Source organism: Pelodiscus sinensis, chromosome 1, assembly GCF_049634645.1.
Source record: "Pelodiscus sinensis isolate JC-2024 chromosome 1, ASM4963464v1, whole genome shotgun sequence".
Taxonomy (NCBI): Eukaryota; Metazoa; Chordata; order Testudines; family Trionychidae; genus Pelodiscus; species Pelodiscus sinensis.
Window position 1 is genome coordinate 233240447 of NC_134711.1, and position 17597 is coordinate 233258043.

Sequence of the window (17597 nt, forward strand, 5' to 3'; positions counted from 1 at the left end):
AACTTGAGGGTAACTGTCATCGGAAAGCTAGATTCTTGGAGAAAACAATTAAGATTGAAAACTGGGCCATCCTGAGGGAGTGCAGGCCATGGGGCCTGATGCAGTCTCCTCTGCTGCAGGTGCCCTGCCCCTGCTACACCCGCACCTACTTCCTTCCCCCTTCCATCCCTGAGCAGTGTAGCCTCAGGGACTACAGGGGCCTAGCATGGTGGCAGCAGTGTTTGCCTGCCCCCCAGTCACCACATGTGTGGCAGAAACCAGAGCAGCCCTGCAGCCTGCTCTGGGATGCTCTGCTTCCTGTTGCCTCTGAGAAGCTGCATGCAACAGGCCAGTAGGGCAATGCAACAGGGCGGGGCCGCTCCAGCTCCTTCTGCCTATATGTTGAATGTGCTGGGGGAATCCTGCTGCCACCACACCAGGCCCCCGTAATTCCCCAGTTAAGGATATCCCTAACAGGTTGAACCAGAGTTAACGATAGTAGGAATTTTTTTTTTAAAACGAAATTTTCCTTATGTAAACAAGGGTTCTATAGAAATGTTACTAACTGGGTAATAAATCAATTAAGGAAAGTTTAAAGCTATCTGAATGGGTGCTCAATTCCTCATTTTATTTGTGCCAGGAATATCTAGATAAGCATAGAGTACCCGCACAAACAGAGCTAACCTCTACATAAATAGTAACACTGAAACTGAAATAGTTTTGAACCCTTACACCCTTGCAATACCATTTTTGTATATACTGATACTGTAACCTAAACTTCTAACAGATGTATCATATTTGGAAATCGCATCAAACACATATTTAGAAATGCAGCAGTGATAATGTGCTTGCTATACCGTATGATCGGCTTGTTGAGTTTTTCGCAGATTAGTATTTTAGAAAAACAGACTTGTTTATGCACTTCCCCAAGCACAAGGAAGCAGTAACCTCAATTGAGGCCTATAAGTGGTACTGTAAAACAGACATAATAAATGAGACTGCTAAGATTAACAGAGTTGAATGGCAGTAAACTTTGGAATACACTATGTAAATACTTACATTTTCCAAAATGTCAGTTCAGAGTTCAAGCCAGTAATTGTTTTACTTAATATATATTGCCCACTTTTTTTTTTTAGTTTTGAGAATGACTTAAGCACCAATCTTTCAAATAGTTACGCATATGTTTAATTTTACTGCCATGAGGAAAGTGAGCTGGATTAGGGTTTTGTACACTGCAGGCTGAAAATATGTACTTTTAACTGTTGTTAAATACTTTCGCCATTTTTACAATCGTCCTTATATATTTTTTTCTACTCTTCAGGATGTTTGGATAATTCTCATACATGTATAAGTAATGTGTAAATATTTTTGTTATTTAGAACCATAAACTAATAAAAAATATATATTGAATTAAATTGCATAATTAATGCATATTTCTCTATATTATAGGAAATATATGGAAAAATGCTTGACATTCAGAAGTACCAAGACCAGTTGAAAGCCCAAGATCTGGATGAGAAGAAACAAATGTGAGTTTCTGATTTGTACTAATATTGGTATTCATTTTCATAAACTGCTTTAATATATTATTTTAGCACTATTTATTATCTTGGTTTCAAACATTTTTATTTGTATTTTGGAGAGACAATTTTGAAACAATTTGTGAATTAATTTAGTATTGTCAACCTCAGAAGATCAAAAATTGAGTCAGACTCCAAAAATTATATGAACAAAAAAAAGTTTAGTCTATATAACACTTGTATACTCATCTATTTCTCTGCCAATGTGCATGTGTTAATTTCCAGTTGGAACATCAACCTCAAGTCACAAAAAATGCACAGCTCTCCCTGCCTGCTGTCATGGACATTCCGCGTAGCTTCTCCTCATTCCTAAACTAAGGGAACTGCTATCCATTTCCTATTAGTGTCTCTCTTTCTTAATTTTCCACCTTCCCTATCATATTAATTTCTGTACAAGAGTTGTTAAACAGACCTCAGAAAGCAATGAACATCCAAGAAACACAAAGCATTCTGACTGTAGAGAAAGTGTTTCAATTATTGTCCAGTAAAGATTGTTACAAGCTACAAAATAGGAGATGCTGCTGAGATGGGGAGCCAATCCTTACATGAACACAGGGCTCAGTGGCAAGGCCAGGTGTGTGTCTTCAGGCCCACAAGCTCTCAAACAAAGTTTTAGCTGTGAGATTAACCCTAGAGATCACAGGAATGGAGGAACATCTGATGATATGAGATCTTATTCTACAGATGCCAAAATTCCATGACTCATGATTAATTTGTAAGAGTTGGCAATACAGTTAACATTTTAGTCATAAAACCAATCATTTTTTATCGTAATTCCAACTTTTGTATAAGTGATTCAATGCTCAAGGAATCTAATCGGTTCCTTACTGTGTTCATATTAACAGTTCCATTTTTTACAGTCTCCTCTTTCTCTTCCCAATGCCAACATATTTGAGTAGCTTTAATTTGCCTTCTCTCTTTTCTCTTCTTCTCTTCCAAAAGGGAAATTAATAGAAAGTGAGCTGGATTACTCCCTTAACTTTTTTTCCTTTATTTATCATGTAACTGAAGCTAAAAGAGGATGCAGAGAAATATTTAAAAGTTCTTATTGAGTGAAAGTGTTTTTGAGGGTTTTTTCCACAGAAGATTTTCACAGTCAATGTTTCTGTGTTCAGTGCCATTTTCCTTGAGGATTTTACTGACTAGGTTACTGGTTACTCGTTCCTATTGAAAGTTAATAGAGACTTTCCTGGAAGACCATAATGATTGTTTGTGTTGGTGAGTCTTTTTTAATGGCTGCTATCAGGATTGCTTGTCAGTCTTTTTTTAAATTAATCAATATCCTAAGACTTAGGCAAAGTTTGCTTCCTTTGAGGAATTCAGGAAGTAGGATGCAGTAGCCTGGTTGTATGTTGAAAATTTTTATAGTAATTCCTCCATAGACTGACTGGGCTTTTTGGATTCAGAGAATTTTTGTAGGGTTGTAGAGGTTTCATTGATTGAGAGAGACCGAGGAATCTGTGTCACTCCTTTTTCTCCCCATTAAATGGCTGCTTTTTCAGGGCTGCAGTTCTTTCATTATGCGACTGCCTTGTGTCTCTGATGATCTGATATTTTTCTACTTTAGCCATTAGCTTTGTGCATTGGTTTTTGGCGATAAATAGCAATGAAGAATAGTGTGTAGCTTCCTGCATCTTTTTTTTTTCTTCGGCACTGTACTTCGGTATTCCTTGCTGTGCTTTTCTGTTTTGGTAGCCGAGACAATTGTGTTAATATGAGCCTACGTGAGCCATTTATTTCTTTAGCAGTAGTACACCAGTCAACTAAGAAACAAAAGATAAAAAAGTGAAGTCCACATTCCTTTATTATTAAAGTTTCCTATTGCATGTAGTTTACTCTTCATACCTTTCTGCAAGAGCCTGCATAGCATTAGTATACATCTGCACAGCATTTTGGACCTGCAGGAGTAAGCCTTCCAGCCCAGGTGGACAGACTCAGGCTGGCATTCTAAAAATAGATGAATAGATAAGGTTTTGAAGCTGCAGCTTGGAGTCTGAAGCTCCAGCCCAAGGTTGCAACTCTAGAGCACTTTCTACTTGTTTTTTTTTTTTTTTAGAGCTAGGGCAGGAAGTTTATTCCCGCTGCATAGATATGCCCTTAATTTCTGAGCAGACAAGGGGAGAATTGGGTTGGAGTTCATAGTGGACATTGCTGAAAAATAATCTGATATGTGATTCCTTCCAAAACCTACCCAATTGATTTTACCTTCATGCTCTAAAAAACAAGTGATTGGAGGGATATTCTTCAAGTTTTCCAAAAACATATGTACCTCTTCCACTAAGACAAGAATAGATGAACTCTAAAATTTATTCAGAAAATTGAGCTTCTTAAAATGAGGCGCTGTATACAGACATTTTGCAATCTTAACTACAAGGTTAGGCCCTGATCCTTCATTCACGTAACTTTATGTGTGTGATAAGTCTCAGAGCTGTAGCTGCTGTGTTAGTCTGTACCTGGAAAAATAAAGAGTACTATGGCACGTTATTTAGCAGGGGTCAGCAACCTTTTCAAACCAAAGAGGCAAAATACATCAAAATTCAGACAAGTGGTCAACAAAGAGCCATTTAAGAATGCCCATTTGCATGACTTTAATATTATTGATAATTGACATAATGATTAATTTAGCATAAATGAAACTTTGTACGCACAGACTTTATTTAATGGGACTTCTGCTGTTGCATCTTTTCACACGTTTCCTTGAAGTTTGTCATAACTGGCCAAATCCAGCTTCATGCACATATTCAGGCCATCTTATGGCAGGGGGCTGGTGATGTGGGCGTGCAGGAGGTGGGTTGGGGTGTAGGAGGGACGTAGGGCAGGGGATTCAGGTGTGTGATGGGCTCAGGGCACAAGCTTGGGGTATGTGTGGGGTGCAGGAGTGTTATAGCAGGAGGCTGGGGATATGGGGGTGCAGGAGGCTGGAGATGTGGGGATATTAGGGGATCAGGGCAAGCAGTTTAGGTGTGTGATAGGCTCAGGGTTGGTGTGTGGGGGTGGTGTACAGGAGCGTTATGATGCTGCAGCCAGATGGGGCTAGGCCTCAATCGGAGGCTTGCTGGCCAGGCTTCATTTTTAAACAAAGTAAAATATTCTGCCCAACGCAAAGATTTCAACATTTTCTTTATTTATGGTAGTGGTGGGGAACCTTTTTAGTGATGGGGACCACTGAGTATGGGTGAAGAAGTGACCTGAGGCACAGGATTTGGATACAGTTGTGACCTTGGGCAGGGGATTACAATGCAGGGGTTTGCGTTGTGACCTAAGGCAGGAGGGGATTGTGATCTAGAGCAGGGATTGAGGTGAAGTGTGTGTGTGTGTGGGGGGGGGGGGGGGGGAAGATGGGCTCAGGAGGGAAGCAGAAGGTTTGGATTATGTGGGATAGGGGCAGTAGTGGGGGGACAGAAGGCTATGGGGGAAGGAGAGGCTGGGGTGCCAGAGGCAGGCTTTGACTGGGACACTTACCAGTGAGACTTCAGGCCAGCAGCTCAACACGTTTCTTTGGAAGGAGCCTCCCCTTCACCCCTTCCCTCCTCCCTGGCTGCCTGGCCATGAGCTCCGTGACTGAGACCTTGAGGGGAGGGAGATTGGTGCATCCTGTGCTGCCAGTTCTTGAAACAGGCAGCTTCCATTGGCCAGAAACCACCAATGGGATTGTACTGGAGACGGGAGCAGGCATGAGGCACCTCTCCCCTCCCTGCTCAGTGTGTGAAAAACAAAGGGTCCATGCTGCTGCTTTTCTGAGCGGTGTGCAGGGATGGGGTAAGCAGGGGAATCTGCCTGGAGGCACCCTGCTGTGTCCGCAGTGGGATTATTTTGCCCAGGCCTGTTCCAGCATAGGCTCCCTGCTGCCAGGTGGGTGCAAAGGGGGCTGGGCTCAAGCTTCAAAAGAGCCATAACTGGCTCCCTAGTGAGCCATATTTGGCTCACAAACCAGAGGTTGCGGACCCCTGTTATATAGACTAATAATAAATTTGGGCATAAGCTTTCACGGGTGAAAACCACTTTGTTACATGCATGGAGACAAAGTGGTTTTACCCATGAAAGGTTATGCCCAAATAAATCTGTTAGTCTGTAAAGTGCCACAGGTCTCCTCATTGTTTCTACACATGAGTAATCCAATTGACTTCATTGAGGCTCATCATGTATAAGGTAAGCATATATTGAAATCTTTACAGGATCGGGACTTCAGCTGCCAGTGAAAAAGATAGTATTGTTGGGCAGTGGGGTATATGAACATTTTATGCCCTGATTCACAAAAGCACATGCTAGGGATATAGATTTCCATTTACAAAGTTAACTGGTTAAATGATCTAATTGTGTGGCCGGAGGGCTTCTCCCACCCTCCCCAGGCAGGGGGAGCTGTTATGGTCAACCCTTTGGTTAACCAGTTTGCCCGTAAAGTTAATTCTTACCAGATAACCAGTTAACCTTTTAAATCCATAACCCATGCTAAAGTTGCTAAAGTATAGTATACTTTTCCTTGAATAGGGCCTTTAATTGTTCCCCTAAAAATGTTAGTTGACATTTATTTTTTCTAATAAATTGACAAAAGCAAAAATGAGTTAAAGGTTCATCTTTAAGTAATTTTATAATCTCATCTCCATACTGTATGAAGTATGCTGATTCATCAAGTCCAGACACTTTTTATATAAAACCTACATGAAAAGTGTGTATTTGGAACAGTGCTTTAAATTTCCTTTTATCGGTTTAATCTTAATTCAGACCTTGAGGCTCTGTCTCTACACTGGACTATTTTCTTTAAAATTTCTACCACTGCTACCTCTGGTGCACTTCCTCTGTTGGTAACAATGGCATTGCTGATGGTCCAGCACCATCATGTTGTCTAACCTAGCTCAGAGTAGGTCTCGATGGCATGGTGATTAAAATGCCAGTGGCTACTAGTTCCCTTTCTATACTCATACCATTGCTGCCACCTGTAGAGCTGTGCCAGTAAAAGCCAGGTTTAACAGATGAAGATCTACTGAAGACAAGGCCTTCATGCTATCTTGAATGTCGTTTTATTTGTATTTTGTTTTGCTGAAACCTCAAGGGCCAAGTTTTTTAGAACTGAGTTAGAAATCTGTGGAAAATTAGCTTATTGTGGAATTGCTCATTTGGCTTTTAACTTAAGTGTCACTCATTATTTCTATTCAAGTAATATTCATGGTTAACTCTTGATGCACTGAATGTAATAAATGTAAGTTACCATTCCTTTCGTAAGCAAGAGCTTTTATGATTCAAACATTACAAATCACATTCACAAAATGAATATCATACTATTTTGCAATAGAAAATACATTTCCAAACTAAGCCTTGACTATGTGTGTGGTCCATTGTGATATAACTAATTTCATGGTTAATTAAAAAGAGAATATATGTGATATTTTAAACAGAAACCTGATTGGCAGCAGATGGCTGATTAAGGAGGAATTGGAAGAAATGTTAGTGGAAAAACTGTCAGATCATGATGTGAGTAATTAATCTTTTTAATTTAAGGGTCCTGTATCTTAAGAATATAGACTCTGCTGCATTTCAGATCCCCGCCCCCAAAATGTCATCCATTCCAAACCCCCCCTCACCAGCTCCCTCTAAGTAAATGTTTGTCATAATATCATGTTGTCTCTGGCCTCAAAAGCAGCCAGAGTAGTCTTATTTATTGTAATGCATGCTACAAAAATTTCCCACCATTGTTAACGTGATCCATCCCCATCAATGATAACAATGTTAGCAGCCCTTGTGTATATGTGACATCACTGTGTCATATAGCCCTGTTTAGAGAAGGTCTAACTAACACTGAGCATTAAGTAGGGCTCTTCTATAGACCTCCCAATGTTACTATTATTAGTGAAGTTGAACTAATAATAGTAGTGATGGTGGGAAGTGTTTTTTACCAGATTTCTCTAATACAGACAAGAGAGCCCATTATCTGTAATATTCCTGCATCATCTGAAATTGATTCTGAAGAACTCTGCATCTGGCACCTTACTATTTGCATGGTTGAGAACAAGCTCGGTAACTCACTATTGCAGTTGGTTTCCATGGGTGAGGAATCACACTGATGTTTCTACTTCACTGAGGCTTTCCAAATAAGAGCAAAGTTCCAGAAATCCTGATCCAGCCTGCCCATATGACCATAAGTTACATTTTACCAATGGAATCTTAATTTCCCAAGGGAATTTGAAGTTTGAATTGGGCTGCACCAGACAGGGTTGACAACCTTTGGCCTAAGAACTCTAGATATTTTATTCTCTCTATCCTTCATTACTGTGTATTCCACCATCCCTTTGAGATTCAGACTACAGATCATCTCACTAACAATGGAAGCAGTCCTCAATTTCAGTATCTCTTGTTATACTGTGATGGTAGGTATGGATTTTCCTGTTTGTTTTCCCAAAGCCCCAGAAATTGTTCTGCATTCACAAGCATACCCAGACATTTTAGTGTTCCTCACAGCTTGCCTTTCTACCGTGCCTCACGTGTCTATGAAATGTCAGTGGGCTAGAAAATACTATACAAGAGATTGTCCTGTGAATAAGTATAGAAAAGCACAAAGGCTCAGCTTCTGGAAATAAATTGAAATGTTTTTATGTATCGAGTCCTTTAGATATTAGCTGTACTCTTTTGCCTGCTCCATTTATCTTCTATTTTGTTGCAGCAAAGCTTTCTGTGGTGCTTGCATTAAGGGTACTAAACAAAATGGAGGCAATTGATTTTTTTTTTTTAATATGCTCTGCAAGTGACAACTGTCGGAGTCTCTCCTCATTTACAGTTTCTACAATTTGATGGGTTTTTTTTAACTTTTAAAGGCATTTGGCACCTGTGTTATGTTAATGCAGTTTTTTTCCAAAAAGCTTTGCTACAGAAATCTGCGTTAGAATATTGGACTGAAATATAAAATTGCATTTCTCTTTTTTGAAAATACCTACTGATACTGCTGATTTGTTTGTAAGAAAATAGCCTGATGCAGGAAATGCTGGAAATACAGCATAGGTAAAAATAATTCTTGAAAGTAATTTTAGAAATGCCCTATAAGTAGGGGGGAAAGTATGTAATACATAGTGGCATCCTTTTATTTCTTTGTTACTAGTGATTCACCAGTGATTCAAAACTCCTGTAAGTAATTCCTTGTAACGGGCCATCCCTGATTTCAGCACAAAGGGGTTAATGTTGAGGTGTTTACTTTCTAATCACATGTTCAAGAACTAGGAGAAAAGGCGCACAGGAGCAAAGGATAATTTATTTCGAGAGTTTGCCCTTTAAGTCAAGTATCTCTTGAATTTTTAAATCTCTTGATTGTTCGGTTTTAAAGGAAATCATAAACATTAAAGTAATTCAGCTTGAACAGCCAAAGAGATATATTTCCAATATGTATTATGAAATCATTTAAAAGCTGCAGTTTAGTAAAATAAAATTATTTATATTTTTACATACAGATTGACATGTTGGAAAGATTTTCTTCTTCTATTCCACTAAAATATTGAATTGAGATCCAAGGCCCAGTAGAAGTTTTCTTTTAAAATTGAAATGGACTTCATTCTAATATAATGATCCTGAATTACAAAAAGGTTGAGTGTACTCTGAATTCAAGATTCATTGTTGCCTGAAGAAAGGTGTCTTTAGTCACACAGAAAATGACACATTTGCATGTTGTTTTTGAAGCAGAATATGGATGCAGAAATGTCATCTTGTCAAATATCATCAATAAAAGCAAAGAAGGAAAGATAAAGTATATAAAAATAGAAAGTGTCGGCAAATGCAATTTCACCTGCATCTCTTAATGAATTTTTATTTTCTACAGTATTCGTTATGTATTCGGCTGCTAGAACGATTAGTGACTTTGCCATGTTGTGGCATTGAAGAAGAGTATGTGCTAAAATTTCGCAAAGAATTAGATACACAATTAAAAAAGGTGGTGATTGAGCCCCTGCAATATGATGATCAAGGAGTGGCCTTCAGCACTGGGGAAGGTAATAATTTCAAGTTTGTCTGTCTGGTTGAAGTGGTGACGGTCTCCTCTGGTTGAGACTCAGTCATAACTTTTCTTTTGTAACACCAACCCTTATTTAGCAAAGTCTTTCATTGGTTTGTACATTTCTTCCTTTCATACACTTATACTGATATTGTACAATTCCTTCATGAATGTCTTGGTATCAAAATGGGAGCGTATGACACAAATGCCATTATCTAATGCTATATGCCAGGGTTGGCAATAATTTTTAATGGAGAGCTACCCCAGGATCTTGGCAAGTGGTCAAGGACTGCATTTCTTCTGAAGGGGTTTGGGGTCTGGGACAAAGATTGGGTGCAGAAGGGGGTGTGGAGTCTGAGAGGGAGTTTGGGTGAAGGGAGGTGGTTGTGATCTGCGGCAGACACTTGGGGTGCAGAGTCCAAAAGGGGGTTTGGTTGCAGGAGAGGATTCTGGCCTGAGGGAGGGGCTCTAGGAGGGGGTGCAGAATCTGGGAGGGAGTTGTGAACTGGGGGAAAAGGGTACAGAGAGTTTGAGTGGTGGCCTGGGGCAGGTAGTTGCTGGGGAAGGGGGTTTGGGTGCCAGAGGCAGTCTCTGGCTGGAAGACACTTACCTAGGCATCTTCCAGTCAGCAGCCCTGCAGGAACCGGCAAATATTTCAGCTGCTATTGGTCAGAAACTGGCCAGTGGGAGTTGACAGATTTTTCTGAGGGTCATGGCAGAACACAAAGCCTCCCTCCTCGCTCCCAGAATAGAGCAGACACATTTAAAGAGACTGCTGTGCTGTGCTGTGCTGTGCTGTGCTGTGCTGTGCTGTGCTGTGCTGTGCTGTGCTGTGCTGTGCTGTGCTGTGCTGTGCTGTGCTGTGCTGTGCTGTGCTGTGCTGTGTTTAAGGGTCCCAGAGAGGCAGCCGCGGACCAGATCCAGTGGCTTGGTGGGCCGCATCTGGGCCACTGGCAGCCTCTTGTCTACCCCTGATCTATGCTGCTGTACAATAGAGCTTTCAAAAGAATAGTAAATCATTTGAGGTTTGTAAATATGTGCCCTTTCTTACACATTGCTTAAGAAAGATCATTATAGCCAGTTTTCATAAGTTCATTAACTCTTGTCTATTTTCTCCATTAAATATGCAAAAGCAAAGGTCTATTTTGCAGGCTGAGAAGTTTCAAAATTCATTTATCGAACAACCTATTTAACATCCCTGAAGTTCAGGGTTGTAAACCAGACTATTTCTTCAGGGCTGAGACTTTGTGCATCATATTTCAGGTCAGAGCTAATGTTTTAAAAAATATAAGACTCTGTAGGATATGTAAGGATGAAATCTTACTAAAGTGGACAAGAATTGTAGAAGCACTGTTCAACTTCTGTATATTTTAGAGAGCGTGTCTGTGTGTTTGGTCAAGAACTCCTCCTAAACAGTAAGAGCTAGAACTATCAAATTCAGTATACCGCTTCTTCGTATACTTTAAACTTAAAGCAAGGTAAGATTTTGGTTGTACTAGGAAAATGGGATGTCCCAGGAATAGGATTTCTTCTAATAAAGCCATAGAGAAAAGATACAATCATCAAGCAGAAAAGGGCTGGCTGGGGATTGCCTCAGTCTCAAATCTCCCACCCCCAGGCAGCTGTTCCCCTTTGTCAGACAGTGAGGGGACAGTGCACAGTTTGTTGCATTCCTCACTCTGGCTAGGGAGCGCAGGGGGCAGATGAATCTGGACCTGCCCTTAGTCGGGGGATATGCGCCCCTCCCTCAACCCCCTCTGGCATTGCTGTGGCTCTGGAGAGGTGCTTTTCATCTGGCTCTAAACCAGTGGTGCGCAACCTTTTTCGAACTGTGACCCCCGCGCTGCAGGGGCCACTAACAGCCAGGCTCAGCCCCTGGCCTTTCAGATCTAGGCACTGTGCGCGGGAGCTGCTAACTGCTGGGCCCAGCTACCGGCTGGCCAGATCTAAGTGCCATGCCACGCTGCCTTGCCCAACCCCCGGCCAGCCGGAGCTAAGTGATGACAACGGCCAGATTTAAGCACTGCGACCCCCTCGGAAGACATCGCACCCCACGGGTTGCACACCACTGCTCTAAACTACTGCAGTGAGAGACAGCTGAGGTAGTCCTCTCTCCCTAAGAGAACCTGCATATTGAACCTCTCATCCCCAGCCACACCCTAGAGCAATGATTTAAATGGAGAAAAACAAAAATTGAATTAATGACCCAAGCAATGCCAAGTAAATCTTCTAGTACTACTATAATTGATTGATCTGATGAATGAGCATGCACAATTCTTTATTAAACTGACTTTCTGTTGTACATTTTTTTAACAAACATACATATTTTTGTGAGGGGGGGGACAATTACTAGAAGGTTTACCTGCTGTTGCTTGGGTCCTTCAAGGCTTGGAGTGTCAGGCGTGCAGGAATCAGGGCAGGGGCTTAGGAATGTTGGGGGCTCAGAACAGGAGGCTGATTGTGTGTGGGGTGCAGGAGTCAGGGTTGGGGGGTGAGGAGGTACTCCAGAATAGGAGGTAAAGAGGTGTAGGGGGGTTCTGGAGAGTAGTGGGGCTAAGGGCACAGGGTTGGGGTGGCCACTGGCTGCTCTCTTGGATCAGGTCAACAGAGACTATGCTGCCCAGGTGACAGCTGCTTCCTGAGGCTGGTACGCTAGTTCCCCTCCGCCCCATCCCCTTCATGGTCATTCAGGAGTATAACTATCCCTGGTATCACAACCCTCCCTTTTCATTTGAGGAGAAAGAATCCCATTCCATGCACATCCCATTGTCCTGGCATAATTAAACCATTATCTTGCTTTGAGTTTTATGTTAAAAGGAAGCTGCATACCAAATTTGGTGGTCCTAGCTGTTTACTGGTGGTCCTTACTGTTTAGGAGGCGTTCTTGAACAAAACAGACTTACAGATGGATTGATGCACAAACACTCACAAATATAGTAAATTAACTCTTTCAATGATGCTTCATGTGAGATGGTAGACATAGAAAATGCATAAGCGCAACAGGACTGCTTTAGTACTTCATGTGTTGTTCCTGCATTAAATTATCTTTCTGAGTCTCTAGTATTCAGAATATTGGTTCTTTTCTAAAACTGTTCTAAGTAATACTGTGTGGGTTATACTAATGGGTGTTGTCCCTTTTCTTTTATTTCAATGAACATTGACAGAAAGATATAAACCATTCAGTGTAATAGCATGCTAAATGTTGCTTATATTTACCCCTCTTTTACCTCCAAAATGAAAGTTATTGCTACTTATGAAAATGTCAGGTCTACATGGTTTCTTTTATATTTGATATGCTGAAAATTAATGAACCCTCAATATGTTGTCAAAGCTGTTCCCCACTCTGGTACTCCGAGTGGAGAAGGTGGGGGCCTACAAGAGACTTTAAAATATCTTGCCACTAAAGGCTTCTGTTTAAAAACTCCCCAAAATCACAGATTCCGTGGTTTTGGATTGTTTTTTGCTGCCACCACCCAAATGCAAAAATCCCTTTGGGAATTCCTTCTTGTAAAATATCTTCAAGCTCTTTAACCCACCCTCCAGAGAGAGCTTGAAAAACTGTAATTTCTCTCAATAGTTGGTTTTGCAGTCTTAGACATCTGCATACAGAACCTTCTGACTTCTCGGATACAGGAATCAGATCATGGTCTTAGAAAGGTTGACTTTTTTAACAACAAAACAAAGAAAAAACCCAGAGAGAATTGATTCCATGGGATTCAGGTTAGAAAGTTACAGTGCAAGACGAGGGTTCTATGTGCTTAGCACAGAGAAGTCCAGGAAACCCAGAAATAATCTGATTGCATCTGACTAAGCATTCCCTGCTCTACTTAAGTATCTGTAGTTTCCCTAGACATGAATGTTACTGGATCCTCCATGCCTAGCTCCCTGGCTTAGTTCATGTCTGACCAGCTGTACTCTTGTGACGGAAAAAAAAAAGGAACAGGTCACTGCTTCCAATTCAAAAGCCCACATTTTGTAACTATTGGCTCCTCTGGCCCGCCAACTCAGTTCCTGCTTCTCTAGCATTTTTGGGGACTCTGGGACCCTCTGTCTAGGGTTTTAACCCTTATAGGCTAGGGATATAAGCGTCTAGTCAACTATTGATAAGCATACATTTATCAGATATACAACTAGTGATGCGACTAGTCACTCCCTCTCCCCCCACCCCCTGCTGCCTCTATCCTTAAAAGCCGGTTCCCCCCCAGCACTGTCTCCACTGGGGGCAGGGGAGGTAGAGGCACAGCGGGAAATAGTGCGAGCAGGGACTGAAGCAGTCTCCATTCGTAATAGTTCTGCTGCAATTCTGCTTTTGAAATGCACTGGCCCCACGCTCCCTGCGGAGCTTCCTTTTGAAATGTATAGGAGGCCTTCTGGGACTCTTGTACATTTCAAAGGCTCAGCTGCCGCAGAGAGCAGGGGCCAGCAGGGGACTCCCTTGCTTGCCCCACTTCTCTGCAGGGCTTCCACTTTTGAACTGTAGCAAGAGTCCAGCAGGCCTCTTGCTACAGTTCAAAGACAGAGGCACTCTTATTGACTAATCAGATAGTCGATGGAAATCCCATGGCTATTCGATTAGTTAGTTAATCTAAATTTAACATCCCTATTATAGGCAACAGAATTAGGGTTAGGTCCCAAGAGTTAACCACTATGGGTATGTCTACACTGCACGGCTGTTTCAAAATAAGCTATTTCAGAACATTTACTGGTTTACTGGAATATTTATTCCAAAATAGTTTATTTAGAAATAGCACATCTATACTACAGGGAAGCCTCAAAATTAGTCCAAGACAGGCTTCCCTAATGTAGACATGCTATCTTGATTTAAAGCCCCAGGAGGCACTGGGGAGGAATAACTTAGAATGGCCCTGGTGAAGGGCTATTTCAAAATAGCAGCAATGGAGTATCTACACATGCCTTATTTCAAAATAGCTCTTTCTGAATAGGTGTTATTCCTCGTAGAATGAGGTTTACAAATTTTGGAATAAGCTGTCCGTTATTTCAAAATAATGCTAGTTATCTCGAAATAGTGGTGCAGTCTAGGATGTGCCCTAAGAAAACATTTTAGTCAACTGAATGGCTGGAATATCCAGAAAAAAGTAATATCCCTCCCATTCATCACAGGTCTTTTGTTTGTTTTAAGGCAAAAGAAAGACTTCACGAGCAACCGTAATAGTTTATGACAATGGAAACGGGAAGATTACAGTGAACGGAATAGATTATTTACATTATTTTCCAGTGATACAAGATAGGTGAGAGCACCATGTATTTATTTTAATATTAACAATATAAACAGAAACCGTCCTACTTTGTTAGAGCATTTCAAGCATTCGTTATATCAGAAAGGCTAAGATGATGCTGATTAATATTCTTGTAACTTGATAGATTATTTGTCTTTGTTTCTGCATGGATCTTTAACTCTATACAATTGATACTGTGTCTCTTGTTCTTGTATTAGTAAAGACTTACCTTGTTGCCATTTTTAAATCCCCGGTAGTTCGGACTCCGTGCCCGCAGAGTAATGGTAGTTCGAATTAGAAAGCCTAATTCGAACTACCTACTCCGTGCCGCGTATAGCCGCGGGCACGGAGTCCGAACTACTGGGGATTTTAAAATGGCGGCGCCCGGCAAGATGCAAATGAAGCCCAGGATATTTAAATCCCGGGCTTCATTTGCAACTTCGAATGACTACATTAACCACCCTCGTTCGAACTAGGGTGGTAGTGTAGACATACCCTTAGTGTATGGGCCGTGAGCTCTCATCTGCCTTTTTTCAAAGACAGTTCCAAAGTATAAAAATGCAGATCATTTTGGTACTTTAGTAATGGGATCTGCTCAGCTCAGAGAAGCTGTCTGGTTTACTGGAATAGACTCCTGAAATACATCTATTTCCTGAGACTCCCAGAGATAGTAGTCACTCAGTCTTATTCCAGCATATATCAATGCAGTAGAACAATAATTCAAGATATTTCTCCAAAAATTTCAGACTACACACATTATTTCAGTTCATTTTACACTGACAAGATTTCTGAAGAGAAGTTTTAAAAAATTTCATCAAAGCAAGTCACTGTGGGTTTAGTTTATTCCTCTTGTTGGCTGTATAATTCAAACACCTTATATATGCAGTAATCTACATGCATAATAGTCCTTTCACATCTGGGTTTAACATATTGACAAAGCAGTACTGGGAAGCTTGCATTTCTTTAGATTACATTTAAACTGCTCATCATTTAACTCTCTCATAATATAGTAATGTTATACATATATATATATATATATGTAATCAACAGTTTATAAAAATTAAATACTTTGTGTATCTTTTATTTGCAGAGAACAGTTAATGTTCCCTTTCCAGTTCCTTGGTAGACTTGGAAAACATAATATGGTCTGTACCGTCCTTGGTGGAGGAAGTTCCTCCCAGGCTGGAGCAATCCGTTTAGCCTCTGCAAGAGCTTTGTGCAGTTTTGTCACTGAAAATGAAGCAGAATTTATGAGGCAAGGTATGAGTATAAATAGGAAAACATGAATAATTCCAATAGTAATATGTTGACACACTTTTCCAGTCACTGACTGAGATTAAGGGCCTGACCCTCAAAAAACACAGAAATGAGTAGCTCCATTGAAATCAGTGAGACTTTTCAATTTTCCTGACATCTTTCAAATTCCTAGCAGTATTTCCTCTTCGAAGAGTTTGTGCATCTATTCATGAGATGTTAGTCACAATCCCAACCTGAGAACCCCTATTTAGGTTGGATCCCATCAATGTTGAAGCACAACATATAGTAATATAACGAGTCAAGAGAAAAATCTTGAGCCCAAATTTTTGTGGGAGAAAAAGATTCCAAGACTGCTACTTGAAGAGATTCTATTGCAGTTGAATAGAGACAAATCTTGTATATTCTAATTCATGGATTCTCACAACATATTTTTGGTGGCCGCTCTCACAGTATTTCCTAAAAGATTTAATTAACCTTAGGAAAAATAAATACATATTCATGTCCAAGTCATTATAATTTATTTATGTAGGTTTTTTTGTTTGATTCAATACTAAAAAAGACAACAATACATTGTTTACTGGACTTAAAGGTAATAGAAACAAATAAGGTGCTTTGTACGTTCTTGTATTTTGTTGGGTTTTTTTGTTTTGTGTGTGGGGTTGCTTTTTTAAAGACTTGCTAGAGAGTAAGTCTGTGGTGAAAAGTGCTATTAAACACATACCAACATCACTTTTCACAACAGAATTACTCAGTCCTGGTGAGCCTGCGGACAAATTAAGCCCTGGATTGGGAGGTGGGTACAGATATGGCAGGGGCCACTGACAATGGGGCACTAGAGGAGGCAGCAGAGACCGAGGTGATGGGAAGCTAGGGGTGGGGGTGAGCTCTAGGCCAGAGCCCATCACAATATAGCCAGGAAATGGAGCCTGTAGCCCCATGGCTGGAGCCTATCACCCAGGGGATGAAGCCTGACCCCAGCGTCCCCAGAAAGGTGAGAAACTCACTGGCTGCCTGCTCCTCCAGCTTTTGTCTCCAGAGGGAGGCAAGCCCAACTATTACTGACCACCCTGGAGGAGGGGCTGATGCTTTGTGACTCCTTTTCTCTCCCCCCCCTCTCCCCCCACACACACACACGCACACATTCTTGCCTGGGAGACTGTGGATGCAAGAAAAGCCCTTCATGGCTACATTTGAGAAATGCTGTTCTAAACGTTCCACCATTCAAACACCAAAATGTTGGGGCTATCCGTAGATTAGTTTTAACTTGATCTGAAGGGATGACAAGGAACATAAGTATAAGTAGGTTCCTTTAAAAAGTCTAGGGTCACATGAGCAAGTCACCTGTCCATGCACGATTCAGTCTTTAGTAGCAAAGACTGCTGCTAGGTTCACAGCAAAAATACCTTAATGTGGATTGGAGTCACTTAAGGTCCATTGTCAGTCAAGTATCCCAACTCACTTGACTAGCCACCTTTTCACAATAGGTGGGTGAAGTCTTTTGTTACCTCCCAGAAGCAAATACTTGGAATAGCCAATATTTATAACTTTAAATAAAAAAAATGCATGCATATGAAT

General features: G+C 41.0%; 1 protein-coding gene across 3 annotated transcripts in view; it reads left to right on the forward strand.

Moving 5' to 3' along the window:
- MRPS9 (mitochondrial ribosomal protein S9) overlaps positions 1 to 17597 on the forward strand; it is a 57617-nt gene that overhangs the window by 37391 nt on the left and 2629 nt on the right. For all 3 annotated transcript variants that reach the window (XM_075917494.1, XM_075917503.1, XM_075917506.1), the window contains 5 exons: positions 1429 to 1508; positions 6953 to 7028; positions 9358 to 9526; positions 14669 to 14777; positions 15856 to 16025. In XM_075917494.1, coding sequence (XP_075773609.1) covers positions 1429 to 1508; positions 6953 to 7028; positions 9358 to 9526; positions 14669 to 14777; positions 15856 to 16025 — 604 coding nt within the window. The remainder of the gene's footprint in view (positions 1 to 1428; positions 1509 to 6952; positions 7029 to 9357; positions 9527 to 14668; positions 14778 to 15855; positions 16026 to 17597) is intronic.